Below are 24,566 nucleotides of genomic sequence, written 5' to 3'. Positions count from 1 at the left end.
ACATATAAACCACAGTCCAATTTGTAAGTCGCTCTGGATAAGAGCGTCTGCTAAATGACTTAAATGTAAATGTAAATGTTTTGTTTGTACAAAACGGAGCTACTCACACCCTATGCATCCTATCGGTACACGCATGCGCCTCGTAATCGTTTCAAGTGCATTATTAATAAGTATGGGCAGTGCTGGTAAGAGGTGAAATGGCCTCAAAATACATCTGCTTATTAGCCTCTTATTGATAGTTTTCCGTAACAAATAATTGTTTCTGCATAACAAGGAAAATGCATCACACTTTATATCAGTATTTAGCAGCTACATACTAACTATTAATGGGTTATTACTGCATTCTTACCTGGATGTTGCCATCCTATTTCCTTGTTGTTTACTGTTACTTTCTGGACGTTATCCTGTTATTTCAGCACTGTAAACTAAAGTGCTACCAAAAAGCTATTTTGTTCCAACCAAACATGATTCAGCATTTAACACATGCATTTTACCTGACTTGGTGGAGTCGTTAGAGTACCGTCTGCTCTCCGCTCCAGCCGCGCTGCCCTCACTGTAGTCAGGATACCGATCACGCTTACCTGGTACAACACCAGGTGAAATACCAAGCAAAATACCAGGTGAAACCAGGTAGAACACCAGATGAAGACAGTTCATTAATGCACGCGGTATTAATACATTGCAAAAGGTTTTGCAACAGAAGATAAAAACAAGGGTTTCCGTTGGTGCCATGTGAATCAGAGGATGTGAGTGGAGTAGTGGAGCTGGAGTGGAGCGAGGAGCGGAATGTGCATAATTTGGCTGGAGCGTGGCGCGGATTGAAAAAATGTTGGAAAGTCTGCTTTCTCTCGCTCCAAGTCCCGCTCAGCCAAATGCTCTGAGCATGCTCTGCCCAGGATTTTTTCATTTCCTTCATCACTGTTCTTTTAATTAGGCATACAAGTGCATTCGGAAAGCGTTCAGGCCCCTTGACCTTTTCCACATTTAGTTACGTTACAGCATTATTCTAAAATGTATTAAATACATTGTTTCCCTCATCAGAAACAAACAATACCCCATAATGACGAAGCGAAAACAGGTTTCGATTTTTTTGCAAAATGATAAACTATATAAAAAAAATTCTGAAATACTTTAATTAAATATTTATTCAGACCCTTTGCTATGAGACTTGAAATTGAGCTCAGGTGCATCCTGTTTCCTTGAGCTGTTTTTACAATTTGATTAGAGTCCTCCTGTGGTAAATTCAATTGATTGGACATGATTTGGAAAGGCACACACCTGTCTATATAAAGGTCCCACAGTGTTGATAGTGCATGTCAGAGCAAAAACCAAGCCATGAGGTCGAAGGAATTGTCCTATAGCTCCGAAACAGGATTGTGTCGAGGCACAGATCTGGGGAAGAGTACCAAAAAATGTCTGCAGCATTGAAGGTCCCATAAACACAGGGGCCTCCATCATTCTTAAATGCAAAAAGTTTTGATCCTGTCGCGTCCTGACCAGTAAAAGGGGTTATTTGTCATTGTAGTTTGGTCAGGGCGTGGCACGGGGTGTTTGTTTTGTGTGTTTCAGTGTTTTTGGTTTAGGTTCTGTTTTCTATTTCTATGTTGGAGGCAGCTGGTTGTTGTTGCCTCTAATTGGAGGCCATATTTAGTTGCGTTCGTTTCACTTGTGTTTTGTGGGTGGTTATTTTCTGTATAGCCTGGATGCCTTATGGAACTGTTTTTGGTCTTTGTTTATTTTGTTTAAGTGTTTTCTTTAAATAAATTAAGAAGATGAGCACTTTACCCGCTACGCCTTGGTCCAATCCTTACGACGCCCATGACAGATCCACTAAACCTCTCCCTAGAGCTGGCCGCCTGGCCAAACTGAGCAATCGGGGGAGAAGGGCCTTGGTCAGGGATGTGACCAAGAACCTGATGGTCACTCGGACAGAGCTCCAGCGTTCCAATGTGGAGATGGGAGAACCTTCCGGAAGGACAACAGAACTTCACCAATCAGACCTTTATGGTAGTGGCCAAACGGAAGCCACTCCTCAGTAAAAGGCACATGAAAGCCCGCTTGGAGTTTACCAAAAGGCACCTAAAGGACTCTCAGACCATGAGAAACAAGATTCTCTTGGCTGATGCAACCAAGATTGAACTCTTTGGCCTGAATGCCAAGTGTCACGTCTGGAGGAAACCTGGCACAATCTCTACGGTGAAGCATGGTGGTGGCAGCATCATGCTGTGGGGATGTTTTTCATTGGCAGGGATTGGGAGAAGATGAATGGAGCAAAGTACAGATCCTTGATGAAAACCTGCTCCAGAGCGCTCAGGACCTCAGACTGGGGCAAAGGTTCACCTTCCAACAGGACAACTTCCCTAAGCACACAACCAAGACAAAGCAGGAGTGGCTTCGGGACAAGTTTTTCAATGTCCTTGAGTGGCCTACCCAGAGCCCGGACTTGAACCCGATCTAATATCTCTGGAGAGATCTGAAAATAGCTGTGCAGCAATGCTCCCCATCCAACCTGACAGAGCTTGAGAGGATCTGTAGAGAATAATGGGAGAAACTCCTCAAATACAGGTGTGCCAAGCTTGTAGCATCATACCCAAGAAGACTCAAGGCGGTTAGTACTAAGTAAAGGGTCTGAATACTTATGTAAATGTGATATAAGTTTTTAATTTGCAAAATGTTCAAAAATCCTGTTTTGCTTCGTCATTATGGGTATTGTGTGTAGATTGATGAGGGGAAAAAACAATTTAATACATTTTAGAATAAAGCTGTAACATACGTTTTTTTGGGAAAGAGTCAAGGGGTCTGAATACTTTCAGAATGCACTGTATTCGGTTGTATTTATTTAGCCTACCCCATCACTGATGCACAGAGATGCCGACATGAGTCGACCAAGAAATTGGTCACACAACCTGTGTAATTGACAGCAAGACAAAGAATGAGCCCATGCAGCAACACCGGAGACCTTTTGATTTTTATAGGCTAATGTAAAAATTTGAAAAGAGTCCATGTTTGAAAAAGTGGAAAAGTTGTCTATCAACCGTAAAACATGAGCGCAACAGAGCCACAGTTACAACTGAAGTATCTGGTCATCAATAGATTAGAGAAAAAGCTAGTTGTTTTTCAACACAGTGGCCACATATCATCAGGTAGGTCCTTTTTTAATAGCCTACGACATGTTGTTGGCAATGTTGAAGCTTCTTACAATAGCCTTGCCTGATGACTTAAACTGAATTCTTCCGCTGCTCTATTGTTCGCTACATACTGTACTTAAATCTGAGACTGCCATCATTGAAGTAGTTTGAGGTGATGTCAAAATGAGTGGTGTTGAACAAAACAAAGTAATCAGCAATTGGATAATTTCTAACCAATGGAGTATCAAGGCCCATGACAAATTTAAAAAAAAACTGCTTTACCCACATGTGTTCTTACTCAGGCCCAGCCCATCGGTTTCTGGGACAGACCAGAACGGTTAGAATGTCTTTGTATTCTAGAAATCATAGGGGAGGTGCTCAGATCCAGACTCAAAGGCCTATATCTCACAGCGAGGAGGGGGGTGTGGGGGTCTAATTAGGGGGATTTTATGGGATGTACTGTTTCCAGTTTTTCGCTAGTTTAAAAAAAATCCTTGCTACGAGTGCATCAAAAGTAATTTAAAAGTAATTATCCTGTAAAAAATAAACATCTGTCTTATAAACTAAGCTAGAGCTGTTTTTACCAGGGGCACAACTTTCACTGGCGACGGGCGAACATAACCCCCCCCACTTTCTGAAATTGTATGTTTGTCCCCCCTCCAGTTTTATCTTTGCACTGTGATACAAAACATGGCTCCAATGTGCTTTAGGACCATGCAAACGTCTCAGAGCGGTTGGGTAGGATGTTTTCCAGTTTTAGCCAGCTTGATTTAGGAGCACACAGACATCACAGAGCGTGCGAACAGGCTGTGTGAAGGCAACGCTTCTGAAAAGCTGCGGTATAGGACCAGCACGGGAGAGATGAACAGATGCAGCTGCTGACTGTGTTGCGCTTTTTCTCCAAGTTGTAAAAACAAGCAGAGCAGAAACTGGCAATTCTTTAGTTGCACTGATCTGGCTGGCAAGGTAACTGCTGTTTGACAGAAAAAAAGTGCTGAGCTAGTAGTGTAACTGAAATGTTACGTTATCTAATGTTTTATCCCCTCTCGACTGAAATTAATGAACTACTAGCAGCTTCTTAGCAAGCTAGTAGTTACCACAGCCAGTTCAGCTCTAGCTAGCCTCTAGCTACAGTATCTGTCAGGTAGCAGTAGCAGCTGTTGTGTGTGTATGGAAATGCTTTGTTTAGTCTAATTTCATCAGAAGTCAATTTGATGATGTACCATTAGCCGTTAGCTAACTTTAGCAATTATTTTTGCCTCAATCACACTAGACCTGAATCAAACGAAAAAAAACGAGCAGCCAAACGATTGAAGACAAATATTCAGACTTTTTTTCAGCACAATGTGAGTTTTATTAGTCAGTATAGCAATGTATCGTTATTGAGCTGTCAGTTTCCCGAGCTAATTTCCTACTTTTCACACTGACATGGTATAAACAGCTCTACAGGCTTCACAGTCATGGTGCACAGTCAGTAAGTACACAACACTATGCTCATCATGTCTTAGCAGGATCAGATGGTGACAGGTGTCCCTGCAGGTTCAGACAGCCAGGGAAGACCAGTCTACAGAGCTCAGGTGAATTTTGCAGGATATTATAACAATCAGTGACTGGATACAAAGTTCCATCTTGAGTTGATGGGTAGGCTACAGTCTGGGATCTGGGAATAATGGTAATTTCAATTGTTGAACCATTATATTATCCATGAATAGAATCAATGTATAAATGTACATCGATGTAATTGTTTGTCATACCTCATCTGAGCAGGATCAGATGGTGACAATGGTTTCATCAGGGTCAAGTAGCCAGGGAAGACCAGACTGTGACGGAGCTGAGGTGAATACTTGCAGATTCAACACTTTATTTTCTTTCTGCAGCAAACACTGGACAAGCCAGAAGCTTCAAAGACTGAAACGATTTCAAGGCAGTCTGACAAACCTCTAAAGTTGATTTTCAAACTGTATCAAGGGTTGATAGAGGCTTTTCCCGGTGACCCAAAATATGTCAAACAAAAATGACCTGGGAGATATTTTTGCATTATTAGATGACGCTTACCCGACACACTTCATGTGAAGGAAATGTTATAACCACCCCCCAGCCACATCTAGCTAAGTGGATGGGTCACTATTGTCTAGACATGTACACATGTTCATGAAATACAATAGATGGCCGTAATCTCCCCCAGACACACCTGGCTAATTTGATGGGTCATTTCATAATCTGGCCTTTTGTTTAGACATGTAGCTAGCTAGGTAGCTAACTAGCTAGCTAGGTAGCTAACTCCCAACTCATACCAATACAAACATTGTCATAGCTGTAGTATGAATCTGCAGGTAGCTAACACTAACAAATTAGGTTAAATGTTAGCTAGATAACATTAGTCTATAACTAGCAATGCAAATGGCTTTCTGATTAGAATAATATTACCTCACAAATCATACACGTAACATTAGCTAGTGAGCCAGCAATGTTGTGGAGGAAAGGAGCAAAACTTTTGTTGTTCTCGATGGCTAACGTTAAATCTTTCAAAAATGATGCGGTAGAAAGAACTGTCAACACATACTGAACAGCTCACGTTATAGACAGAAGCATGCTACATGGCAGACCATTCCAAACTCATCTCCCAGCATGTCCAGCCCAACCATTATCTCAGCCAATCATGGCTAGTGGGAAGGTTCCTGGCTTTTTCTGTGGCTAAACCAACTAGGCTTGTAATTTAACAATTGGATTTGTATTTATGGATGGAAAACAAGTTTGTTATTAAGTCACATGAAAGTTCACATGTTCCAGAAGGCATTTCAAATACTGCTCCTGTGAAGAAGTGGCGTGCGACATATGCCTAGTTTCCTGAAATGAGTCACATATTTAGTGATGATCTCTTACCTAGCTTGATGACTGGGCATTTTTGCTTACCTTATGTTGTTCTTAATAGAGACTGCTAAAAGTGCTATGGGTCATATTATATTGTGTAGAAATGCAGGTAATGAGATTTAGATGCCCCCAAATATGGGAGGACCCCCCACCAAGTTATGTCCCCCCCAATTTTAAAACTAAAGACCCTTTTTCTATTTCCTAAATGTGATGCTAGCTCGCTAGCTTTCTAGGCAAACATTTGAAAAGCTAGATAGCTAAATATTATAGCTAGAAAAGCTTAGCTTGTACTTGCTAACACTATGTATAGAATGTACAGTTGAAGTTGGAAGTTTACATGCACTTAGGTTGGAGTCATTAAAACTAGTTTTTCAACCACTCCACACATTTCTTGTAAACAAACTATAGTTTTGGCAAGTCGGTTAGGACATCTACTGACATGTAATTTTCCCAACAATTGTTTGCAGAAAGATTATTTCACTTTCATTCACTGTATCACAATTCCAGTGGGTCAGATGTTTACGTACACTAAGTTGACTGTGCCTTTATACAGCTTGGAAAGTTCCAGAAAATTATGTCATGGCTTTAGAAGCTTCTGACAGGCTAATTGACATCATTTGAGTCAATTGGAGGTGTACCTGTGGATGTATTTCAAGGCCTAACTTCAATCTCAGTGCCTCTTTGCTTGACATCATGGGGAAATCAAAATAAATCAGCCATGACCTCAGAAAATAATTGTAGACCTCCACAAGTCTGGTTCATCCTTGGGAGCAATTTCCAAAGGCCTGAAGGTACCACGTTCATCTGTACATGCAAGTATAAACACCATGAGAACACGCAGCCGTCATACTGCTCAGGAAGGAGCCGCGTTCTGTCTCCTAGAGATTAACATACTTTGGTGCGAAAAGTGCAAATCAATCCCAGAACAACAGCAAAGGACCTTCCCACAATAAGTTGAGTGAATGTTGGCCCATTCCTCCTGACAGAACTGGTGTAACTGAGTCAGGTTTTGAAGTCTCGTTGCTCGCACACACCTTTTCAGTTTCGCCCACAAATTTTCTATAGCATTGAGGTCGGGGCTTTGTGATGGCCACTCCAATACCTTGACTTTGTTGTCCTTAAGCCATTTGGAAATTGCTCCCAAGGATGAACCAGACTTGTGGAGGTCTATAATTGTTTTCTGAGGTCTTGTCTGATTTCTTTTGATTTTCCATGATGTCAAGCAAAGAGGCACTGAGTTTGAAGGTTGGCCTTGAAATGCATCCACAGGTACACCTCCAATTGACTCAAATGATGTCAATTAGCACAGTCAACATAGTGTATGTAAACTTCTGACCCACTGGAATTGTGATACAGTGAAATAATCTGTCTGTAAACAATTTTGGAAAAATTACTTGTGTCATGCATAAAGTAGATGTTCTAACCGACTTTCCAAAACTATAGTTTGTTAACAATACATTTGTGGAGTGGTTGAAAAACGAGTTTTAATGACTCCAACCTAAGTGTATGTAAACTGCTGACTACAACTGTACAATCAAATAAATATATGTTATTTCAAAACGTAAACATTATGCTTTAGAGCTATAATATAGCTAATGCTAGCTAGCTAATGAGTAGCTGATCTCTACTGGAAGTTTTCACATTTAGCTCGTCTGGGTTTGTTGCTGTTAGCTAGCACATGGACAAGCCGTAGTCGGACATGACATGAATTACCAACATACTTGGATCCATTTATTTTTGCACTACACAAATGTGACCCGATTCAGGAAACTAGGCGTATGTCGCAAGTCACGACTTCACAGGAGATCCTTTTGAATGTAAAAAAAGTATTTTTCATCAAAATGTGTTTTTTGGCAGAAATGCCTTCTTGAACATCTGAACTTTCATGTGCTTTAATATCAAACGTGTATGTCATCTGTAAATACGAATACAATTGTTAAATTACAAGCCTAGTTGGTTTAGCCACAGGAAAACGTCAGCAACCTTCCCGCTAGCCATGATTGGCTGAGATAATGAGTGGGCTGGCCATGCCGAGAGATGAGTTTGGATTGGTTGGTGTTGCATCTTATGTCTATAAAATGAGCTGCTCCCGTACTGCAGTTTTTTTTTCAAAAGATATTATGTTAGCCATGGAGAACTGCAAATATGTTGCTACTCCTGTGAAGCTTTCATCCATGTATACAGGTAAGAATCTAGCTACAGATTCAGATATTATACGTTTCCAATTCTGTCCGAAAGTTGTTTTCATTGCAAGCTAAAGCTTGCTGTTAGCTAGCCAGCTGGAGTTCAATGGCTGGTTTGCTAACTAACAATGAACTGACTAACAAAGAACGTATGAACTGTGTGTAGTGATGTTCTCAGAATGCCATTTCGCATCTATTGTATAATAATGCTAAAATATTTGTATCTGGAATTTGTCTTTAAGCATTAATCAGTAGAACGCGCCTGACTCTAATCCACCAGTCATACAGTCATCAAAAAGAGAGCTGGCCCAAGCAAGCAAAGGCAGCAGCACAGTTATCAACTACATGCACCATTTCCTCAACTATGGAGTTTGGAACACACGTGTGGACCTGAATAGACATGACTGTAGTGGCCAAAACAAGAACAAGTTTATGCTCTGATATTGTGCCTGGTGGACCATGCACAAGCTCCACCACAATCTGGACCTTCACTTCCTGATCACAGGCCACACCAAGTTTTCCCCTGACTTGTGCTTCGGCCTCATCGAGCAACATTTCAGAAAGACCAGAGTGAACACTGTGTGAAATTGCTGGTGTTTTGAAGGACAGCACTGTGACAGGGGTCAACATCCCAGAGTTGGTTGGACTGGAGGATGGTACGGGGCTGGTGGAAAGCTATGGCTGGCAAAAACACCTGACTCCGTACTTTAGGCCGCTGCCACAGATCAAACAGTACCAGCACTTCAGGTACTAAAATGTTTTTCTTTGTATGAGGTTATTCTTACCTCATACATAATGTCTTCAGATTTTTTGTTATTCCCTGTTTTACAGCTTCAATGCTCTGGAGTCTGGTGTTGTCGCCAAGGGGCGTTCAGACTGTCAGGACCAGGTTTCAGCTGCTGCGCAACGCTGACATCCTTACTCCCATAGATGGTCTGCCTGGAAAAGCACCACCTGGACTGGACACAGCTAGACAAACTATCTTTTGACAAGATCAGGGAGTTTTGCGACGAAGAGGTGGACATCACATGCCCTGCACCAAAGTCAAGGGCAGGTCAGAAACAGGCTCTCCAAATATAGATTCCCTTGTTCATGCGTGGTTCGGACGGGCCAGTCATTAGCACTATCTGCAGTGCCTCTATTCAAATGACTCTCTCGTAACACACACACCATACGTTGCTGCTACTATTATTTTTTTATCCTGCTTTACCCCTGATTGTATGCATTTAACTACCTCGTCTATCACTGATATCGTTATTGTTCTTGTACACACTGTATATTTTATTTATATTGACATTATTTATATTGATCTATTTCTGAAAGTGCTACTATGCAAGTAACCATTTGGCTGTACCGTTTACACATTTTGTAGAGTCCATCCACTTAGCAAGACAAAATATTGATATAGAAAATTAATATTGATATGTGTGGTCGTAACATGATTTTGTGATATACCATAACAGTATCATGTGACCGCATCAAGTGTCCACCACTTAAATATATGGCGCATGTATCTGTTTATGTACTGTACATGTGCACCTCACTCAGGTTTCAACTCAGGTTGCATGGCCTTAACTGATGTATGGAATACTATGTGATAAGTGCGTGTGTAACAGTATATAAAGTATGCTAATGTACTGGTGTGTCACGGATCCCTCCGGAACTTTCATTATGCACACCTGGCCCCTATTCCCAGTGATTAGTAATTGTATAAGTGTGTCCTCGGTTTACCATTGTCTTGTCGATTATTGTTACAATGTCCGTTGGTTCGTGTGAGTACCTGTGCTGTGTGTTTTAGCTTTCGTGTCATTGTGGATTGCGCAGATGATTACGGGTCTCATCCCATGTGGTAATCGTTGTGTGCTTATGTTATTTATTCGAGGTACTCCTCGCTCTTTTGTTTGGGGTTCAATCCTGTGTTTTGTATAGTGTTTGTTTGGTCCTTGTCCGCGTGCCTTTACAAGGCATGCTGTAATTTGGGTGTAAAAGTCATTTTGGCAGTGGTGTAAAGGCATTTTGGCAGTGATGTAAAAATACTTTAAAGTACTACTTAAGTAGTTTTTTTGTGGTATCTGTGCATTACTTTACTATTTATATTTTGGTGACTTTTACTTCACTACATTCGTAAAGAAAATAATGTACTTTTTACTCCATACATTTTCCTTGACACCCAAAAGTACTTGTTACATTTTGACAGGAAAATTGTCCAATTCAAACACTTATCAAGAGAACATCGCTGGTCATCCATACTGCATCAGATCTGGCAGACTCACTAAACACAAATGCTTTGTTTGTAAATTATGTCTGAGTGTTGGCTTGTGCCCCTGGCTATTGATCAATAGAAAATAATATAATTGTGCCGTCTGGTTTGCTTAATTTAAGGAAGTTGAAATGGTTGAAATACTTAAATACATTGTTCCCCTGGCAATTTTTTTTAAATACAATTGTGCTGTCTGGTTTAATATAAGGAATTTGAAATTATTTATACTTTTACTCAAGTATGACAATTTAGTACTTTTTCCACCACTGGATGTGGCTGGGAGTTATAACATTTCTTTCACATGACCCATCAATTTAGACAAGTGTATTTATTTATCTGGAATTTTTCTTTATTGTAGGCTACTACCACTTTTAGCCTTTAGCACATGACCTCATGTGAATCCTTAAAGAGATGGGTGGGGCTGGTTTAAGAGGGTGTGAACAATGCTGAATGTGTGTAGACAAAAGGAGAGCTCTTTAGTAGGACCAAAACATTCAATGGCCGTTTTCTCAAAAGTGCGGTTACAAGTGTATCAACTTTCAAAGTAGAATTACTTTCCCATTGTTCCTCAAAAATGCCGTGGATGATATACCATTTTGTAGCTCTGAGTCTCTACTTTTAGCCAATGTAAAAAAAATGATTCAAATGTTGCTACATAAAGACCGAATCCAGGTGATGAGTCACAAATGTTTATGATAAGTCAGCCCTCGAATGCTAGCAAATCAGAGTTGAAACAAGCTAGATAGCTAATGTGAGTGAGCAGGGATTGAAAGCTAGCTGCATCCTAATCAAACCTATTGTCTGGTTTGTTTGGTTAGCCTGCTAAGTAATAGCAAATACCAAGGCAAGGAAGATTAGGAATCAAGCTAGTGACAACGCTACCGTTAAGCTAGATAGCAAGCTAAACATTTGGCTAGCTGGCGTCGAGAGTATAGGGTAACAGTTACAGCGTGGGGTGGGTGAATTTTAATGTTTTTTTCAACATCTTGCAAACTAGCTAGTTATAGCCAAATTACTTTCTAAATTTCTAGATAGAAATTTCTATTCTGGAGGCAGTGGAAATGCAATTCGAGCTAGCCCACCAAGGCCAGTCCAACCCGGGTTGACTTCAAAGTGCAAGGCTTTAAATACTGGGGGGTAGATCAGCTTTAATATTGCAGATAGATTGTGGGTGCTATCAATGTAATTGTTTGCTGAATTTCTAATCCCCCAAATGTAAAAAATATATATTTTCCCCTAAACCTACTACACCTCCACTAATAGGAGTAAACTAATTGTCAGCCATACTTAGACTTCTACTTCCAGCTTATACATAGTACACTGAACAAAAATAAATGCAACATGAAACAATTTCAAAAACTTTATTGGGTTACAGTTCATATCAGTCAATTGAAATAAACTCATTAGGCCCTAATCTATGGATTTCACATGATTGGGATTTATAAAAAAAAAAATACAACCTTTATTTAACTTGGCAAGCCAGTTAGGAATAAATTCTTATTTACAATGACGGCCTACACCGGCCAAACCCATACCATGTTGGGCCAATTGTGCGCCGCCCTATGGGACTCCCAATCAAGGCCGTCATTGTAAGTTGTCATACAGCCTGGATACAGATATGTATCTGTTGGTCAAAGATTCCTTAAAAAAAGAAAGTAGGAGCGTGGATCAGAAAACCAGTCAGTACCTGGTGTGACCACCATTTGCCTCATGCAGCGCTCCTTGGCATAGAGTTGATTGTGGCCTGTGGAATATTGTCCCACTCCTCCTCCATTGCTGTGCGAAGTTGCTGGAGATTGGCGGGAACTGGACATGCTGTCGTACACGTCGATCCAGAGTAGAGGTCAACCGATTAATCGGCAAGTTTTCATAACAATCGGTAATCGGCATTTTTGGGCGCCGATATGGCCGATTACATTGCAATCCATGAGGAGACTGTGGCAGGTTGACCACCTGTTACGAGAGTGCAGCAAGGAGCCAATGAAAGTTGCTAGGGAGCATTAAACTTATCTTATATAAAACAATCAATCTTAACAATCACTAGTTAACTACACATGGTTGATGATATTACTAGTTTAACTAGTTTGTCCAGCGCTGTATATAATCAATCCGGTGCCTGTTAATTTATCATCAAATCACAGCCTACTTCGCCAAACGGGTGACGATTTAACGAAAGCGCATTCGCGAAAAAGCACACTCATGGCACCAATGTACCTAACCATAAAGATCAGTGGCTTTCTTAAAATCAATACACAAGTATATATTTTTAAACCTGCATATTTCATTAAAATAAATTCACGTTAGCGGGCAATATTACAGTTGAAGTCAGAAGTTTACATACACCTTAGCCAAATACATTTAAACTCAGTTTTTCACAATTCCTGACATTTAATCCTAGTAAAAATTCCCTGTCTTTGGTCAGTTATTTAAGGAAATAAGCAAACAGGAAACCACTCACCCAGAGGCGGCGCTCCTAGTGGCCGGAGACTTTAATGCAGGGAAACTTAAATCAGTTCTTCCAAATTTCCATCAACATGTTAAATGTGCAACCAGAGGTAAAGAAATTTATGATCACCTGTACTCCGTACAAACCTCTCCCTCGCCCTCCATTTGGTAAATCCGACCACAACTCTATCCTCCTGATTCCTGCTTACAAGCAACAATTAAAGCAGGAATCACCAGTGACTAGGTCTGTTAAAAAGTGGTCAGATGAAGCAGATGCTAAACTACAGGACTGTTTTGCTATCACAGACTGGAACATGTTCCGGGATTCTTCCGATGGCAGTACACCACATCAGTCACTGGCTTTACCAATAAGTGCATCGAGGACGTCGTCCCCACAGTGACTGTACGTACATACCCCAACCAGAAGCCATGGATTACAGGCAACATTCACACTGAGCTAAAGGGTAGAGCTGCTGCTTTCAAGGTGCGGGACTCTAACCCGGAAGCTTACAAGAAATCCTGCTATGACCTGCTATGCCATTGACTACAGCTCAGTGTTCAACACCATAGTACCCTCAAAGCTCATCACTAAGCTAAGGATCCTGGGACTAAACACCTTCCTCTGCAACTGGATCCTGGACTTCCTGAAGGGCCGCCCCCAGGTGGTGAGGGTAGGCAGCAACACATCTGCCACGCTGATCCTCAACACTGGAGTTCCCCAGGGGTGCATGCTCAGTCCCCTCCTGTACTCCCTGTTCACCCAGGACTGCATGGCCAGGCACGACTCCAACACCATTAAGTTTGCAGACGACACAACAGTGGTAGGCCTGATCACCGACAATGACGAGACAGCCTATAGGGAGGAAGTCAGAGACCTGGCCGGGTGGTGCCAGAATAACAAACTATCCCTCAACGCAACCAAGACTAAGGAGATGATTGTGGACTACAGGAAAAGGAGGACCGAGCACGCCCCCATTCTCATTGACGGGGCTGTAGTGGAGCAGGTTGAGAGCTTCAAGTTCTTTGGTGTCCACATCAACAACAAACTAACATGGTCCAAACTAGAGGTCGACCTCAGAAAAAAATTGTAGACCTCCACAAGTCTGGTTCATCTTTGGGAGAAATTTCCAAATGCCTGAAGGTACAACGTTCATCTGTACATACAATAATATGCAAGTATAAACAACATGGGACCACGCAGCCGTCATACTGCTCAGGAAGGAAACGCATTCGGTCTCCTAGAGATGAACGTACCTTGGTACGGAAAGTGCAAATCAATCGCAGAACAACAGCAAAGAACCTTGTGAAGATGCTGGAGGAAACAGGTACAAAAGTATCTATATCCACAGTAAAACGAGTCCTATATCGTTCAGCAAGGAAGAAGCCACTGCTCCAAAACTGCCATTAAAAAAGCCAGACAACGATTTGCAACTGCACATGGGGACAAAGATCATACTTTTTGGAGAAATGTCCTCTGGTCTGAAACAAAAATAGAACTGTTTGGCCATAATGACCATCGTTATGTTTGGAGGAAAAAAGGGGGAGGCTTGCAAGCCAAAGAACACCATCCCAACCGTGAAGCATGGGGGTGGCAGCATCATGTTGTGGGGTGCTTTGCTGCAGGAGGGACTGTTGCGCTTCACAAAATAGATGGCATCATGAGGTAGGAAAATGATGTGGATATATTGAAGCAACATCTCAAGACATCAGTCAGGAAGTTAAAGCTTAGTTGCAAATGGGTCTTCCAAATGGACTCTGACCCCAAGCATACTTCCAGAGTTGTGGCAAAATGGCTTAAGGACAACAAAGTCAAGGTGTTGGAGTGTCCATCACAAAGCCCTGACCTCAATCCTGTAGAAAATGTGTTGGCAGAACTGAAAAAGCGTGTGCGAGCAAGGATGCCTACAAACCTGACTCAGTTACACCAGCTCTGTCAGGAGGAATGGGCCAAAATTCACCCAACTTATTGTTGGAAGCTTGTGGAAGGCTACCCAATACATTTTACCCAAGTTAAACAATTTAAGGCAATGCTACCAAATACTAATTGAGTGCATGTAACTTCCGACCCACTGGGAATGTGATGAAAGAAATAAAAAGCTGCAATAAATCATTCTCTGCTATTATTCTGACATTTCACATTCTTCAAATAAAGGTGGTGGTGATCTATCTGACCTAAGACAGGGAATATTTACTCGGATTAAATGTCAGGAATTGTGAAAAACTGAGTTTAAATGTATTTGGCTAAGGTGTATGTAAACTTCCAACTTCAACTGATATATATATAAAAATCGACTGATTAATCCGTATCGGCTTTTTTTGGTCCTCCAATAATCTGTATCAGCGTTGAAAAATCATAATCGGTCGACCTCTAATCCAGAGCATTCCAAACATGCTGAATGGGTGACATGTCTGAGTATGCAGGCCATGGAAGAACTGGGACATTTTCATCTACCAGGAATTGTGTACTGGGGCTGTGTATTATCATGCTGGAACATGAGGTGATGACAGTGGATGAATGGCATGACAATGGGCCTCAGGATCTTGTCACGGTAGCTCTGTGCATTCAAATTGCCGTCAATAAAATGCAATTGTGTTCGCTGTCCGTAACTTATGCCTGCCCATACCATAACCCCACCGCCACCATGGGGCACTCTGTTCACAATGTTGACATCAGCAAACAGCTCACCCAAACGACGTCATCTGCCATCTGCCCGGTATAGTTGAAACTGGCATTCATCCATGAAGAGCACACTTCTTCTCCATTGTGCCAGTGGCCATTGAAGGTGAGAATTTGCCAACTGAAGTTGGTTACGACTCTTAACTTAACTGCAGTCAGATCAAGACCCTGATGAGGATGATGAGCATGCAGATGAGCTTCCCTGAGACAGTTTGTGCAGAAATTCTTTGGTTGTGGAAACACACAGTTTCATCAGCTGTCAGGGTGGCCGTTCAAATACTATCCAGCAGGTGAATAAGCTGGATGTGGAGGTCCTGGGCTTTTGTGGTTACACACAGTCTGTGGTTGTGAGGCTGGTTGGGAGTACTGCTGAAAGTTCTAGAATGAAATTGGAGGTTGGTTATGGTAGAATAAATAAAAATGTAGCGAAAGCTCTGATTTGACATTCCTGCAGTCAGCATGTCAATTGCACACTCCCTCAAAACATGAGACATATGTGGCATTCTGTTGTGTGACAAAACTGCACATTTTATTGTCCCCAACATAAGGTGCACCTATGTAATGATCATGCTGTTTAATCGGCTTCTTGATATGCCACACCTGTCAGGTGGATGGATTATCTTGGCAAAGAAGAAATGCTCACTAACAGGAATGCAAACAAATGTGTACACAACAGTTGAGAGAAATAAGCTTTTTGTGCATATGAAACATGGGACCAACACTTTACATGTTGCGTTTAATATTTTTGTTCAGTGTATATCAATTTTACGGCACATTTCACATTTAGTTATCTTTTTTTGTCCAACCCTTCAGTTACCCTCACCCCTCCCATCTACAGTGACATGGAAAAAGTATTTTTCCCCTTTCTAATTTTCTTTACTTATGCATATTGTTTTATACTGAATGTTATCAGATCTTCAACCAATGGTCTATGTTGCATCGATATTAGTGAAACTTGATTTTAGCGTAAACATTGACTACAAAGTGTAGGATCAAAGTCAGTATTTTCCAAAATTGAGATTTGTGAGATTTCGGGAAGCTGTTACGTCCCTAGATTCTTGGATATTTGAGGGTTGGGTTGTGCTTTCAATAATGCACCCTTGCCCTCTAACACAAGATGGTAACACCTAGGGAGAACTGTCATGCACAGAGAAACAAATGTGCTGATAATGAGACAGGCCTGCCCATTAGGCTACGCAGTGCCTTGGACTTGTTAACATTGGTGACGTGTTGTCTTATGTAATGTTGAAAGAACACTTGGCCCCGAAGCCCTTTATGGAGTGGCCACTTGCTGATGTGTTTGATAGTGATCACTCGAATCTCACTGTTTTGGGTAAAATGCGAATTGATACAATCCACACTTGCATCCCAAGTGCCACTTGTCATTATTCCAAAATTGAAAACCCATTCGCAAGCATCTTGTGTCTCGCCTCGACCTGTTTTGTAACATGATTCACTATGAAACACTGCCAGACAGAACCACACTCCGGTAATAGATAGTGAGAAAGTTGTAAAAACAAAACGGCACTGAAGCACATACGTTGCCACTCGCCAGTGACTTGATAAGCTTATTTAGCTAATGTGGTCTGCCTGCTCAATGTGCCTGCTTGCTCCTAGCTACCTTAACTGACAAATACAGAGATGGAACTGATGGGTTCTGACTTCTAAATGTGAAAATATGAAATATCCTTATTCATGTCACTGAGGGAGAGAGGGGAATGTAGAATGTTTACATTCTGTCAGAACACATTATTGTTAGACATCAGGTATCCTATGGAAAGGAGAAGGGCCACAATCTGGGTGCTACACTAGAAGTGAATGATTATCTGTAGGAGGAATGTATATGGTGGAGGCAATTAAGGTTGGATATGAGCCAGGGCTTGGAGTGTTACTGTGTAACGGAAAGGCAATCACATGGTTGCGGTCACTGATAAGGGTGGAGAACTGTGGATTAGTGAGGAATAGGGGCCGAGGTCAGGTCAGGTCACATTAAGGGAGAAGGAACAGTTTATTACCCAGATCACTGTACTTCCTGCCTAGCAATAAAGATGTAATGTTTAGAGGGAAGGAGGAGACTTCACCTAAATTGGGGTATGTATACACTTGTGCTGGTGGGAACATGTCTTTGTCTGTTGAGGTGTCTGATGCATTGGGTGAATCAACTTGTTTTGAGCTTTAATAATCGATTGTGAGTTTTTACTCATTTAATTTAGATCCTAACAGTTGGCGCTGCGATCAGGGTTCACCACGATTTACAGTCAAACTAGATATTCAGAATCAGTGAAACAGGAGCCGACACCAAAAACAAGGTAGGCACAGTTCCTACACCTGTTACCACTCATTCTGACATCTTGGGGAGATGAGAGTCGTAGGCTGAACCAATTATAGGATACGGACCTAGAAAGCCTGAGCTTATTCAGTAGTCCCATTGTATTACGACTGATGGCAGCTTTATGGTAAGTCCCGGGAAGGTAAGTCCGAGCAGGCTGGTACCTGCAGAGGGTAAGTCCTAGAGGGTAAATCCAGAGTGGGTTTGGTTCCCTACTAGACCTGTAAAGGGGGGTAAAAGTCCCAGCCGCGGTGGTCGTAAGGCCATAGTGTGTGTGTGTGTGTGTGTGTATGTATAAATTGTTATGCTTGTGTACTAGTATATCAGGTTGTAAAGAAGTAGTCCATGGAGAAGGACAACAGGAGGGAATGTGGATGGTGATAAGGTTGTCTATAAATTCTGGAGGAAAGCCACATTCATAGAAAAAAAAAAATATTTGCGTCACTTGAGTAGGTTGAGTCACTGACGTGATCTTCCTGTCTGGGTTGGCGCCCCCCCCCCCCCCCCCCCCTTGGGTTGTGCCGTGGCGGAGATCTTTGTGGGCTATACTCGGCCTTGTCTCAGGATGGTAAGTTGGTGGTTGAAGATATCCCTCTAGTGGTGTGAGGGCTGTGCTTTGGCAAAGTGGGTGGGGTTATATCCTGCCTGTTTGGCCCTGTCCGGGGGTATCGTCGGATGGGGCCACAGTGTCTTCCGACCCCTCCTGTCTCAGCCTCCAGTATTTATGCTGCAGTAGTTTGTGTCGGTGGGCGAGGGTCAGTCTGTTATATCTGGAGTATTTCTCCTGTCATATCCGGTGTCCTGTGTGAATTTAAGTATGCTCTCTCTAATTCTCTTTCTCTCGGAGGACCTGAGCCCTAGGACCATGCCTCAGGACTACCTGGCCTTATGACTACTTGCTGTCCCCAGTCCACCTGGCCGTGCTGCTGCTCCAGTTTCAACTGTTCTGCCTGCGGCTATGGAACCCTGACCTGTTCACCGGATGTGCTACCTGTCCCAGACCTGCTGTTTTCAACTCTCTAGAGACAGCAGGAGCGGTAGAGATACTCTCAATGATCGGCTATGAAAAGCCAACTGACATATACTCCTGAGGTGCTGACCTGTTGCACCCTCGACATCCACTATGATGATTATTATTTGACCCTGCTGGTCATCTATAAACTTCTGAACATCTTGGACATGTTCTGTTATAATCTCCATCCGGCACAGCCAAAAGAGGACTGGCCACCCCTCATAGCCTGGTTCCCCTCTAGGTTTCTTCCTAGGTTCTGGCCTTTCTAGGGACTTTTTTCTAGCCACCGTGCTTCTACACCTGCAGTGCTTGCTGTTTGGGGTTTTAGGCTGGGTTTCTGTACAGCACTTTGAGATATCAGCTGATGTATGAAGGGCTTTATAAATACATTTGATATTCAAACGTTGTGTGAACATGAGTTGTGTGCATTAACAGTAGAGAGGTTGGTTTTTGCCCTATTGGCGCAGGGAACTGTGAAAGATTTGGTAATGTGTGTTGTCAACAACAGTGATTTTTGAGGCGTAGCATTGGAATAAGACATTAGGTCACCCGTATTCTACAGTAGTAAATTGATAGAAGCTTCAGTATTGTTTCTAATACAAGATATCAGGTCCAGTGACCAAATTATTAGGTACAGACACCGTAACTACTCTCCGGGAAGTGGATATCACTACCTAAAAAAAATAGTTCAAATTGGCGTGTATTAGAGCCGTGGGTGAGGAGATAATAACTACTGAAATGGTGACCGGCGGCCCCGATTCTCCTTGTAAAGGGGGACTAGAGGAAGAAAAGTTTAATAGTCATAGAGGCGCTGAAAGAGGTCCACAAGCATTCCACCAAATCATCTCGACAATGAGAAAAATTTGGCAAACTAGATAAAATTGGTCAGCCATTCCCTGCTGATGGAAAATTCCAATCTAATAAAAAATTCAGAGATGCAATTGTGACAATAACATAAAAGAAAAGCAAAAGCTCAATACAGCAGTGTGTTGATGTCAGCATTTTATCAACAAAAAAGACAAACCGATAAACGCAAAATTCGTAGATGTACTCCGTTGCAAAAAGACTGGGTACGTGAGTACATTGATAGAATGCGTACATCTGTTCTGATGGCAGGCTTGAAACCTGTTATCAAATCGGCAGTTGCGGGGGTTGTGGACCAACATTTTCATTGGGATGAAATAGAGCACAACGCTTTGAGAGTGAAATCAACTTCCGATTACTTTGCAGCCTTACGAGGGGTTAATGCTGCTACAGTGAAAGTCACTAACAGTGGTTTTAATGGCCCAAGACAAAGAAACAGGGAGGAAAGGGTAAATCATCAAAGCCCTGTTAGATGTGGGGCCATTGGTCAGATTTAATAGTAATGGAGCCTACTTATCATAAGGTGAATGCACCAATTTGTAAGTCGCTCTGGATAAGAGCGTCTGCTAAATGACTTAAATGTACTGCACCCGCTGCATTCGGAGAGAATGCCGCGATGTAAGCGTTTGCATCTTTGAAAAAAACCCAGCAGCAAACACTCTTGAGAGCAGCGGGGCAGGAAACTCTCACATAGCGTTGTATGGCCTCGGTTGATCGATAGTGGTTCATATAGATGACCGTTTCTATGTGAAGGGAGATGTAGGAGGCCACGTCTCACTCAGCTTTCTAATAGATGCCTGGGATCAAATATCAGTATAAGCCTATTTGAAAAATGGTTTCAGCAGTGTGTTGTAATGCCCTTTGACATTTGTCTGAGAGATTTTGGTATTAAGAATATTGGGAATGTAATAAATTGTCATATGGTGAATAGATGGTCTGGATTTCCAGAATCAGATATGTCTAAAACTGTTGTTTTGCTCTGTCCTCTCTCTCGAGTAATGCAAAGGTGAACACAGATGGCGTCTTGATGCATGGAAGGGATCATTTGACCAAGAACATGGTGGTGGTGGCTCAGGTGAGAGACTTGTGAGCTTGGGAAAGTGATTATTTCCCAGATATTGAAATCAGGACATTATCATGGGCTATCAACTGTGCCGTTGGGAAGATGAACTGTAACGCTCTCTGAAGAAGAAAATGAAGAGATGAGATGAGTGCTGGGAAGGTGGGGGGGGGGGGTCAACTGTTCCCGTACATTGATTTAAGGTTGCCCTAAACTGTTTATTTGGGGTATCAGGTTGGTTTTGGAGGTCTACACACTGGGAAATGCATGGTAATTTAGGTAAAAAATGCATTGAGATACAGATCTGTCATTAACATGCCACTCGCGACAGTAAAACAGGGACAAACAAGGGCCGTAATGAGAACATTTAATACCGGTAATATATGGTCCCATTTGTAAATGAACACTCTAGAAGTGGATTAGTGGTAGTGACTAGTGACTAGTGGCAGAGATAGCGTCCACTTTCAGTGATGGGTTTGGTCAAAGTAGGCACAATGTTTGAAAGAATAGCCACAGATCCCTGTATAAAGGAGGCTACGTCACTGGAAGGGAAGTCTGCTGTAATAATAGCATCACATCTACTGCAGAGAGTGATTAACCAACATGTGACTCAGAGTGTTATGTTGGATACTCTTTCAACGCCACTAATCTCTCCCCCATTTCTAACAGACAGAAAACACTTGACATATCTCCCAGAAGATTGGGAATAATTGTCCGTGAGATTTTACTCAGTTCATTTAAAACCTAGCAGGCACAATACCAGTATCGCAAAACAATTCTGGTAAAATATGATGTGCTATAGCTTGGAAAATGAATAAATGCAGCTCTGGATGACAACATAATGATACGGCTGTTTTCCTAAAGAAGTTAAATCCGCTTTGTGTTTTGTTTCCTAGCCACGATACTTATGAGTATCGTAATACTGGTATTGTCCGGGCCTTATGAGTTAGTGAATTTGGGCACTGATAAACAGCGTGTAGCTTGTGCTTTATTTACGATAGCAAAGATTATTTTACCCAAACTAGACCACAGCATGTCGTTTGCAATGGGAGCAAATTAAACAAGCAAGGAGGAGGGCAGAGCCAAGCATGAGCTAGGGAGAACCTTTTGGCACTTCTAGCATATATTTGCATATTTCCATTAGGTAATGCCTATTCTGCAATAACAACATTTGCCCTTGCACAATGTTTTTTTTTTTTTTTTTTTTTACTTTGGCAAAGGGTAAAGTCTACCAACCTTGGTCCACTCTGTTTGTAACTGATTCTAGTTTTGGGAACAGAGAACTGTATTGGGATCAAATGTTTCATAGATGAGAAAATTTGCAGAACATCGGCCAGAATCCATCTCGCTCCATCTTCTCCCAACATCGGGCACTGGGCTTCCTCTCATCACCATATTTGGTGGTGAGTGGAAATGCCAACCGGATGCATCCGATTTATACATCCGGTGAAACATCTGGTTCATTTTTCCATCTGTGATGATAGTTTGACAGCTTGCTGATGAAGTAGTAGACATGTTCTCAGAAATAATTCCTGAGCTCAGCAGCAGCTGACTCGACTGTCTGCAGTGCATGGACTAGTTTTCATGCACATTTTTTTTACTTGCGCTATACTGCACAAAACACCTTAATTAGATGTAAAATTGCGGACTATGATCTTCTCTGCAAATACTTCAAAATAGATTTTGAGGGCAAAATGTTGCTGTCATGACTCAAGAGGGACAAAGAACAAATATAGCTGCAAGCGGCAATGAATGGGGTTCACAGCATGACAGAAAGGACAAGATCAGTTGGACAACAAAGCAAGTACTATCTTCCTTTATCTGCAATCAGTGACAGCATTACCATGTTTATCTCTCAATACCACAAGGATGGCGCAAGTGAAGTTTAGTCTAGTTCTGTAGGTTGGTTATCTTTGAATGCAGCAGGTAATCATTCAGTTAATAGTTTCCTTAGCGAACACACCCACATCGAACCACAACCCCAAGATGCAAATCAAATGTTTCTTAATGAGCAGTAGAAAAGCCCAGGCAGAATCGGTGAGTTCAGCCCCTCTAACGAGTTCAGTGTAAAGGGAAATCTACTGGAAACATTAGGATTCTGTTGGCGCTGCACACTAAGCAGCCTAAAGGGCTGGAAGATCTCAGATTGCAGGTTTAAATCTACTTGATTTAACTTTCTTTAAAAAAAAAACTATGTTTAGACAATAGTCTAATAAAATATCATGATGTATGAAGATTGAAATGAAAATTGTTCAAAAGTTTTGCAAGTTCCTATAATAATGTTACACTCAGGGCTCTAAAGTGAGACCATTTTGGTCGCGTATGCTACTAGATATTTTGTGCAACCTGACATTTTATTTTGGGAGCAACCAGTGCAACCAGGAAAAACAATCACCCAGATAATAATTGATGTAATGATAGGCTTCCCTGTGCAGTTGTTTCTGAGTGCCTTAGAGAAAAAAGTTAGCGCAGATTGGTTCAATCCAAAGCCTACATGTAAAGAATATTAAAGAATGCATCACTGATTTGAATTTCTTGCAACTTTCTGAAGACGTAACTGCATGGGAATGCCTGTGTCTACCACTTTGTGTAGCCAGTTGGCGATGTCGAAACAGTCATTTCTAAAGCCTTTCCCATAAAATGTTCCAAATTAAATGTTAATTGCAAAGTAGGCTTAACTGGCAGAATGATAGGAAATCATGATGATATGTATCAATCGAGTTGTATTTTCTTTTGCAAACTGCTATTGTGCATGCAGTACAGAAACACAGCCAGACAAACACCAGTCTCTTGACATGCTCAAATGATGCTCAATTCTCTTCCCCAAACCTCAAAAGTGGTCTCCTAATGTGGTTTAAGCATTGTTGAGGATTTAGACGATCCAATTTTGTTTTCCTATTACAAAAGTCTGAATAATAGTGAAAATCTGAGAAAACAACTGGGGGAAGTGCGAAACCTGGAAAAACAAAAAATATATTTTTTTGTGTGTGTTTCATTATGGCGAATAAATGTATTGGCTGGTAAGAATTCTGAGTGGCTCGTATACTTTTTTCATCTACCTGCTACAGTGGCTGGTAGACCAAAAAGTTCATTTTTAGGCACTGTTCGTAAACCATGTCGTGGGTCGTTCCAAAACCCCTCACAGCTATTTGTTTACACATTGTTCAGTCATGTTACATCATTAGCTAGCTAACAACCTGGTTACTTTACCAGTATATCAAAATATTTGTATTTTTTTGGGGGGGGGGCAGAAAGAAAGGAAAAGGGATACCTTATTTAGAAAATCAATGATCATAGCGATGAATGAATGACTGATCTCTTGCATGATAGGCTTCACGGTCATCACTCACAAACTTGATGCTCTTAAATAAACAGTGTAGGACTTTCAATGTAATGCATCTCAAAGGTAGTGCTTTTACACAATGTAGAAACCTATTATTCCACAAATGACTAATTTCAATGACAGATTTTTGTATCAACATTTTAGCTTTTTATAATAAACAAATGTTTTACATGGTAAAATATTAATTTCTAGAGCACAACATGTGCTTAAAAAATGCTATATCTCAGTCAATGTAAAAATATATATACTGCATCTTCTTGTGCTCCAAGATTTTATGTTGAGCTCCTTTCTTTAAGTTGGGCACACCAATGTTACCATAGATTTTTTTATTTTATTTAGAGCCCTGGTTACACTACGATTAATATTAGCAGAACATAAAGGCAATGTTTTCATA

At 41.5% G+C, this 24,566-nt stretch overlaps 1 protein-coding gene across 5 annotated transcripts in view; it reads right to left on the bottom strand.

The window, feature by feature from the left end:
- ptpn20 (protein tyrosine phosphatase non-receptor type 20) overlaps positions 1 to 24,566 on the bottom strand; it is a 96,075-nt gene that overhangs the window by 70,667 nt on the left and 842 nt on the right. For 4 of the 5 annotated variants that reach the window (XM_029753287.1, XM_029753290.1, XM_029753288.1 and 1 more), the window contains exon 1: positions 495 to 750. In XM_029753287.1, the coding sequence (XP_029609147.1) occupies positions 495 to 732 (238 nt within the window). In that variant the 5' untranslated portion in view covers positions 733 to 750. Of the gene's footprint in view, positions 1 to 494; positions 751 to 24,566 lie in introns of those variants that run through there. The other variant, XM_029753292.1, reaches the window with a different exon arrangement.

This window comes from Salmo trutta, chromosome 5 (genome assembly GCF_901001165.1).
Source record: "Salmo trutta chromosome 5, fSalTru1.1, whole genome shotgun sequence".
Taxonomy (NCBI): Eukaryota; Metazoa; Chordata; class Actinopteri; order Salmoniformes; family Salmonidae; genus Salmo; species Salmo trutta.
The sequence above is the reverse complement of the archived record's forward strand: the minus strand, read 5'-3'. Positions and strand labels throughout refer to the sequence as shown.